General features: G+C 51.5%; 3 protein-coding genes across 6 annotated transcripts in view; 1 reads left to right on the top strand and 2 right to left on the bottom strand.

Annotated features, from left to right (window-relative positions):
• The window catches only part of FOXO4 (forkhead box O4), a 3,008-nt gene extending 2,716 nt beyond the window's left edge, over positions 1-292 (top strand). The window contains exon 2 of the mRNA XM_049643964.1: positions 1-292. This exon is cut by the window's left edge and continues 1,167 nt beyond it. The gene's annotated coding sequence lies outside the window, so the exon portion shown is untranslated.
• A 485-nt stretch (positions 293-777) lies between these two features.
• CXHXorf65 (chromosome X CXorf65 homolog) lies at positions 778-2,995 on the bottom strand. Of its 4 annotated transcripts, none has more exons than XM_049643966.1 (6): positions 2,639-2,993; positions 2,429-2,545; positions 2,109-2,243; positions 1,728-1,796; positions 1,141-1,247; positions 778-915 (listed from the first exon to the last, which is right to left on the bottom strand). In XM_049643966.1, the coding sequence occupies exons 1-6, from the start codon at positions 2,661-2,663 to the stop codon at positions 808-810; spliced, it is 561 nt and encodes a 186-aa protein (XP_049499923.1). In that variant the 5' UTR covers positions 2,664-2,993; the 3' UTR covers positions 778-807. The 4 variants fall into 4 exon arrangements, with proteins under 4 accessions (XP_049499923.1, XP_049499925.1, XP_049499927.1 ...); XM_049643968.1 differs by having other exon boundaries at positions 2,429-2,515; positions 2,639-2,984; XM_049643970.1 differs by lacking the exon at positions 2,429-2,545 and having other exon boundaries at positions 2,639-2,995.
• A 426-nt stretch (positions 2,996-3,421) lies between these two features.
• IL2RG (interleukin 2 receptor subunit gamma) lies at positions 3,422-7,200 on the bottom strand. The gene is made up of 8 exons (XM_049643965.1): positions 7,020-7,200; positions 6,646-6,799; positions 6,247-6,431; positions 5,868-6,007; positions 5,290-5,452; positions 4,618-4,714; positions 4,292-4,361; positions 3,422-3,951 (listed from the first exon to the last, which is right to left on the bottom strand). The coding sequence occupies exons 1-8, from the start codon at positions 7,132-7,134 to the stop codon at positions 3,766-3,768; spliced, it is 1,110 nt and encodes a 369-aa protein (XP_049499922.1). The 5' UTR covers positions 7,135-7,200; the 3' UTR covers positions 3,422-3,765.
• Between the last annotated feature and the right edge of the window lie 148 nt (positions 7,201-7,348).

The following is a 7,348-nucleotide window of genomic DNA, read 5'->3' as shown; positions in this document are numbered from 1 at the left end:
GGGGGAGCTGGGGAGCTTGGCTGAGGGTCTGGGAAATGAGCGGGATGGAGGGGAATGTGGATCAGGTTTACTAGCACCTGCCAGGGTGGCCATCTGGGGCTCCTTCTCCACCCCAGCCCCCAAAGCAGCCCCTCCCCCAGTCCCCTTTACATTGTCCCCTCCCCCCGCCCCTGCTGTGGGTTCCCATCATTTCCTGTGTCAGCGCCTGGCCTACCCAGATTGTATCATGTGCTAGATTGGAGTGGGGAAGTGTGTCAAATCAATAAATGAATAAATTCAATAAATGCCTATAACCAGCTCTGGTTTCTGCTGCCTTTCTGCTCCCCTCGGATAAGGGGTGGGGGGGTGGGGGAAAGGCAGAGGACTGGCGGGAGGGACAGCAAGGAGGCAGAGAAGTAGGGGGTTGGGGAATTTCAGCAGGAGGAGTCGGTAGATTGTGGAGGCGGGGAGGGAAGATGCCAATCCGTCACCTAACCCCAGCAGTAGTAGGCAGGCTCTCTGGATAGAGTGATAGGCCTCTCTGGAGGGGAGGTAGTTTGGTTGGAGAAGACCCCACCTCCTACTCTGTCCCTCAAAGGCTCATTGTAGGAGACTTCACGGTTTTTCCTCACCCCCACCCATGTGCTCCCCCACCCCAGCCCTCTCCTGCCACTCCTCCCCACCCTCAGAACCTCCACGGTGCCTGGGGCACACTCAAGCCTTGGTACAGATATTGGGAGACGGTGTCTTCTTGAAAAAGGGGCCTCATATAAAATTCCAGCAATTCCATACCTAATATTACTGCTCTCACTTGGTCACTTTATTCAGTTAGCGATGTCTATCCCTTCTACTGAAAACGTCTGCTCTGGTCTTAAAGGTCAGACCCCTGCGAGGGGGAGGGGGCCCCTCTTCATCTGATCTTCCGGTAGACTTAGACTGGAAAAGGAAAACGTCCATAAGTAGATAAAGAGGCCCCTTCAGGGAAGCTTTCTACAAACTAGGGTCAGAGGCAGGCCAAAAGAGGTTGGAGGTAGGTCTTGGGCTTGGACCTTGGACTTGGAAAGGAAATTCATTCCAGGGGGCCAAGGTGCAGGAGGCTTGTGTTGGCTGGGAGGGAGGGGGGAGTGTGGGGGGGGGCAGAGCACATTTGGGGAGCCTTACTGGGGCGTTCGCAGTGGATTCGATTGCAACGACTTTCTTGGCTTCTTGGATTTTAAGCATTTTCAATCGATTCTTCTCCATGACATCACATTGTGAGCGCAAGTTTTCTAAGAACCAGGAAAAGGCACCCCCCATCCCCCCTGCCTCTGAGGACTAGAGATCTTATCTACCCATCCCATCCCTCCCATAATTCCGGTGATCCCTTGGAGTAATGGGCCTAAAGCTAGGCTGAGGAGTGATCTGAAGGTGCCTAGGTTTTGCTCTTTTCATTGCAAATTGGGTCACCAAGACTCCAAGAGAAAAGGATCAAGAGCAAGATGGAAACGATGGGGTTTTGATAGGGAAATATATCAAGACAATGCTTGAGAAATGGGGGTGGGGGTAGGGGTGAGTGACACATACAACGTCATCTGATTTGAGCTACACATCCATCCTAAAGTGGACCTAGGCTGTATTCCCCTTTTCCTAGGATCCTGTGATCCTACCTGCCATATCACACCATTCCCACTCTATACAGAGAATATACTATATCATCCAGCTACATAAGGTCTTTTCCATGTTTCTCCTTCCTCCATCATGTTCCTTACCGATTAGCTCAGGTTCTGGATTCTTCAGAAGGGGCACAAAAGCTTTGTAGGCATTCTCTAGTCGGGTTCCTATGAACACAGCAGTGTGCTATCCCCAGCCCCTGCCACCCGGTCTCTACCCTTCCAAAACCCAAGATGTCAGGACCCTAGCACTCAACACGACCTTGAGCTGATGTACCTTATTTCCTCCCCTCAAGACTAATTCTAGGTGGGGGGGCATAATATGTGTAAGCCTACCCTATTGTCATAGAGGCAGTGCTCTTTCTTAGGCAGTCTAGAGATGGTCAGTTTGGATCTGGTTGAGGGGACCCTATGCTAAGGACAAGGTTCACAATCCATTTTGAGGGCCTTGCACTCTCAGGAGTGCTCCCAAGCCTCTACCTCGTGCTCCACGCTCCACCTTACAAACGTAGTAGGTGCTTCGAGCTGTAAGGAATTTGCTGGCATAGTCTCCAGGGGTCTTCATCACGAAAAACATCTTCATTGTCCCTGTTTCATCACACAAGTCGATGGTGTCTGGAGGGAGGCCATAGGGTAATTGGGGCAGTTAAGGAAGGAGAGTGGGATCCTATCCTGAATGGGTTGGAGAGAGCTGTTAGATTCAAGGAGCTCTCTTCTTGCCAGTCAAAGGGCTTGGGAGCTAGAAATGATCCTACTTACTTCTGACCATCTGCCATCAGTCCCCTCCCCCAACTCCTCACCTGTTTTAGGCAACCCTACTTTTCTGCGGGTGTAGTGCATCAACAGAAGGACAGAGCAATTGATATTGGCCAGAAACTGCTGATTATCTGAGAAGACATGGGATGGGCCATGTGGCCCTTCTCTAGTTATACATGCCATCCCTGTGATCTCCACTGCTCTCAAACCTCCCAGGCCCTACACATAGACTCCAGCTCTGTGATGCCCCTCACCTCCATGTGTGATGAAAATGAACATGCTCTCAAGATCTTCTCACTCTTCAGATAGAGGCCTGATGAGTCATTTGGAAGGAGAGTGTTCTAGAGGTCCTGGGGGAGCTGCAAGTGGGCCCATAGGATTGGGGATCTAGAGAGGTAGATGGATTGCATAGGCCGAAGGGGCCCAAAGAGAGCTACTGGCAGTTGTGGATAACCAGCATCCCTAGGGGTGGGGCCTGAGGCTGCAGTTGAGGGATTATGAGGTCAGAAGTGGTATGTGTGGCAGAAGGTGGAGTAAGGATAAGGAGAGAAGAAACTGAGTGGGGTCTGTGAAAGATTTGCTGGGAGTGGGAGCACCACAGTAAATCTAATTCTTTTTTTAAATGTTTATCTATTTATTTTGAGAGAGAGAAAGGGAGAATATGAGCAGGGGATGGGCAGAGAGAGGAAGAGAGAGAATCCCAAGCAGGCTCCGCACTGCCAACACAGAGCCTGCTATGGGGCTCGAACCCACAAACCATGAGATCATGACCTGACCTGAAACCAAGAGTCGGATGCTTAACCGACTGGGCCGCTCAGGTGCCCTGGTAAACCTAATTCTAGAATGCATCCTGGAAGGAGTGCAGGACCCCTAGAGAAAAGCCAAGTTTCTGGAACAGTCCTGTTCTCTAGTTCATTTGTGGTACTACTGCTTCCACATCGTGAGTCTACAACTCCTTTTTCCTACCGTCAGCACCATGCCTCCCCCGCTTATTGCACCCCACGTTTCCCTTGCCCCTGCCCCAACAACAGACATTCTTGATGATTATCAACAGAAGCTTTATTTCTCATTGATTCAAGAATAATTGAAGGGTAGATGGAAAAGAGGGAGGGAAGGACGGAGGGATGGCGGGGAGAAACAATCCTGTGAGGAAGAGGGGCTGGATTGGGGAAGATGAGAAACCCGGTTCGGTTTGGGGGCAAAGGGCCAATCGGATGATAGGAGAAATTGAATGCGGGTTGTGGGGGGGGGGGGGGTTATAGGGGGCATAAAATTCAGAATCAGCCACAGGGGGGCGAGGTGAGCATTGGACCCAGGCTGGCTGGATGAGGGGAAGTTAGTACAATTTAGGACTACAGGACTCTGGGGTTTTGTCAGGGTATCAGGGCTCCGGTTTCAGGGTGTAACACGGGGGAGCCCAGTAGGGGCTATGCTGGCTGCAGGGGGAGCCCCCAGGCCCCTCCCCTGGAGCCCCTCCTTTTGGTGGAATCTCACTGACGTGGCAGAGCCATTCACTGTAGTCTGGCTGCAGACTCTCCGCCAGTCCCTTAGATACTCCACTCCAGGCCTAAAGACAGATATCTCCAGGTCAGGGGTCAATTAGGGGCAGGGAGTAAAAGACCCAGGCTCTGTGCCAAGGGAGCTCTTACAACGTCTGCAACTGCAGTGATCTCGGAAGGGACACACAGACTCTTGGGGCCCCCAGTACCACTGTTTCCATCTGCCTCAACCAATTTGTAACCAGTTCTTCTGTGTGTCTCCATCCAGCCCATCCCCCAATCGGTTGGCCACATCCTGACTGTTAGTGCAGGCCCCCTCCCATTCCCTCTGCTCCCCATACTCTGTCTGACTTGCTGGCAGGCAGTCGCTAGTTGACAAACTGCAGTTGCCTATGACAATGTTCTCACCGAAAAGTTCCCGTGATATTCAGTAACCAGATCCTCTAGGTTCTTGAGGGTAGGAATCCGGGGCATCGTCCTGACAGAGGAGAAAGAGGGGGCACAGCAGGTTATGCCTTTTATTATCTGTCTCCCAGTTCTCCCAGATGGAATGAAGAAGGGATTCTGTGTTCTCTGTTCCTGTGGCTTCCTTCTAGCACCATGCCCACTGGAGTGATCCCTCATTCCTTACTGTCCTGCCCTCTATTCCTGGAGACCCTGTGATAATCCTCCTCTACTATTTATTCCCAGCGGCAACCCCCCACCTCATCTTCCTGGTATATCTGAAATCTCACCGTTCCAGCCAGCAGTACACACAGATAAGGCTAATAATCAATCCCACGGAGCCAAGGGGGATAAGCACAGCTTCCATTGCAAACAACAAAGGATTCTCTATAAAAAAAAAAAAAAAAGGAGGAGAAAGAGACCTAACATTTGTAGTGTCCCTACTATGTGCCAACATTTGTACAGCCCCAACTTGGTGCCTGGCGCAGTGCTAGACACTGTCCGTATACTTAATCTTCATGACTCCTGAGAGGGACAAACAATTGTTATCTCCACTTTACAGATGAGGAAACAGAATCAAAGAGGTTAGTGATATGCCCCAGGTCAAAGAGGCAGTAAGTAGCAGAGGTAGGTTTAAACCCTAGATCTGTCTGCTTCCAAAGCCATCTATCTTTACCATGCACGATTTCTGGGAGTGCTGTAGGGGAATCTTATACATTCTATATCCCCTCTGCCTCCTTCTCAACAACCCCCCCCCCAACACACACACACACTCCAACAACATACTGACCCAACCCTACACAGAAAAGCCCTGCTGCCTGAGGGTTGAGGTTCAACAGTGAGGGGAGATGGGCCACCAAAATTGGGGGCTTAGGGGTTGAGCGGTAGAGCAAAAGGCAGAGACGCTAGAAAGGTTGGGGTGCTGGGTTCGTGGGTAGGGGGGTGCCTTAGGCCCATTTTACCCTTTGAAGTATTGCTGCCCCAGTGGATCGGGCGGCTCCATTCACTCCAACGCTGAGCGCTTCCACAGAGTGGGTTATAGCGGCTCCGGACACGGAACGTGTAGAATTTCTGCCCATCCACGCTAGGCAGAGAGAAGCTATGTCTGTGGTCCACTGATTGTTCCTTGGGGAGAAAGAGGGTGAGGGAGAGATGGGTGTCTAAAAAAGAAGGAAGAATTAAAACTGCTGCCCCTCCCCACATGTCATCTGGTTCTCCCCAGTTCTTCTCTCCTCTCTGGACTGCTCAAGCCACATTGCTCCCTTCACTGACTAGAATCTAATCCCTCCCCTCCAGATCCCCTTGAAGGCTTCCTTTTGTTTACTTGCTTAACAGGCATTGAGGAAAGTATGGGTACGGAAATGTTAATGGAAAGTCACGGGTGTTGATAGGAAATGGAGTTGGATGAGGGTGGACAGAGCAGAGGAACTGGGAGGCAGAGGACAGGAGCTTGACAGCAGGCCCCCCTATGTGGCTGATTGAATACTTTATCCCCATTTGCTTGGCCTCAGCTGCTACATTCATAACCCCAGTCACTCACTGTCCAGCTGTGGTCCCAGTCACTCCGGTACTGCACAAGGTGCTCCAGACAGTGGTCCAAGTGTCTGTTACTCCAGGTCAGTTCTAGCTGGGTTTCACTCAGGTTGCGAAGCGTTAGGTTCTCCGGAGCCCAGGGGATCACTGGAGATATGCGTGTGTGTGTGTGTGTGTGTTCATTCCCCTGGCCTAGACAAGTTAGGATCCTGAAGGTAATGCCCCTGATCCCTTCTCCCTTCCTTTATTGGATCCCTCGCCTCCTCCTTTCTGCCTAAGTACCCTTAAGGTGAAAGAAAACCACTCTGGACACTCCAGCACACCACAATATTTCCCCGGCACCCCCACAATATATCCCTGGACTCTTGATGCCCTTTCCCCATTACCCAGATTCTGCAATTTCAGCCTCTGTGTGGACTGCCTCCTGGGTTCCCGTGGGTCCTGGAGCTGGACAACAAATGTTTCATAGAGATGTATCTCCTCTTTTTGCAGCCAGCAGCCAGAAGTGATCTCTCCAGAAAATAGATAGTGGCCACACTCCTGGACTCTATCATCATTGGAGTTCTTGTACCTAGAGAAGGGTTGAGAGGAAGAGGAACAGTGGCATAAACTTGGGGACTACAGATAAGACAGCCCAGCCTCATCTCCGAACTGACGTATGATTTACCCCATGAGAAAATGGTAGGGAGGCTGGGATGCTGGCTACCCTCTTTCTTGGTCCCCACGAAGTCCCATCCAGCCCACCTCATCTTACTCCCCTGTGCTCCCCTCTTCCCTTCTCATACCAATAGTGCAGAGTCAGGTTGGTGGGATGGGGCTCAGAGCTGCTGTTCCAAGTGCAATTCATGTACTCAACATTGAACACAAAACACTGGACCTCTGGGAGGGGCAGAGTGGAAACACTGAGGGCCTCAGGGGGTGTAGCGGTCAGGAAGAAATCTAGGTTGGGGAGAAAACGAAGTGGGGGAGGGGAAGACAAGAAATGATGGTCAGGAGAAGCTGCAGCAGGAGGCAGAGAACCCTTCCCCTTTCCTTCTACACAGTACTCTTAAATTCTACCCGCATCATTCTAACGTCCCATGGCAGGTTCAAGCTTTCCGTAAGGCCCCTTCCCACAGCCTCTCTTCTCACCAACCCCCTTCAGTCCCAGGTTTCCCACCAGCTGTGATGTCTTCATTCCCATTGGGCTTGGGGCCTGTCGAGTTCAGCCCCACCCCCAGCAGAGGCAGCTGCAGGAATAAGAGGGATCTGAGTGGCAATGGTGGCTTCAACATGGCGCTTGCTCTTCGTTCCCTGGGTGTCGACTGTCAGGAACCTGGGCCCCTCACCCATTACCCCTCCCCACCCACACATTTCCTTCTGTCATAGCTTCCGGTGGAAAGAACCTTAGAAACCAGGGCTTTACAGAGGGTGTGGCAAATGTGTGCTATGACACAGGCTAAATCCTCTGGGAGATTAAGTGTTAATCTAATCTGTAGGTGTACCACC

This window comes from Panthera uncia, chromosome X (genome assembly GCF_023721935.1).
Source record: "Panthera uncia isolate 11264 chromosome X, Puncia_PCG_1.0, whole genome shotgun sequence".
Classification (NCBI taxonomy): Eukaryota; Metazoa; Chordata; class Mammalia; order Carnivora; family Felidae; genus Panthera; species Panthera uncia.
The sequence above is the reverse complement of the archived record's forward strand: the minus strand, read 5'-3'. Positions and strand labels throughout refer to the sequence as shown.

Bases quoted from the DNA above. Each gene is read 5' to 3' on its own strand.
- CXHXorf65 (XM_049643966.1), bottom strand. From the start codon at position 2,663: ATGTTCATTTTCATCACACATGGAG. The intron at 2,546-2,638 runs GTGAGGGGCATC...TAACTAGAGAAG, and splicing joins CATTTTCATCACACATGGAG to GGCCACATGGCCCATCCCAT. The intron at 1,248-1,727 runs GTAAGGAACATG...CCTGGTTCTTAG, and splicing joins TCCAGAACCTGAGCTAATCG to AAAACTTGCGCTCACAATGT.
- IL2RG (XM_049643965.1), bottom strand. From the start codon at position 7,134: ATGTTGAAGCCACCATTGCCACTCAGATCCCTCTTATTCCTGCAGCTG. The intron at 6,008-6,246 runs GTAATGGGGAAA...GCATATCTCCAG, and splicing joins GCTGAAATTGCAGAATCTGG to TGATCCCCTGGGCTCCGGAG. The intron at 5,453-5,867 runs GTGAGTGACTGG...TTTCTCCCCAAG, and splicing joins ACTGGGACCACAGCTGGACA to GAACAATCAGTGGACCACAG.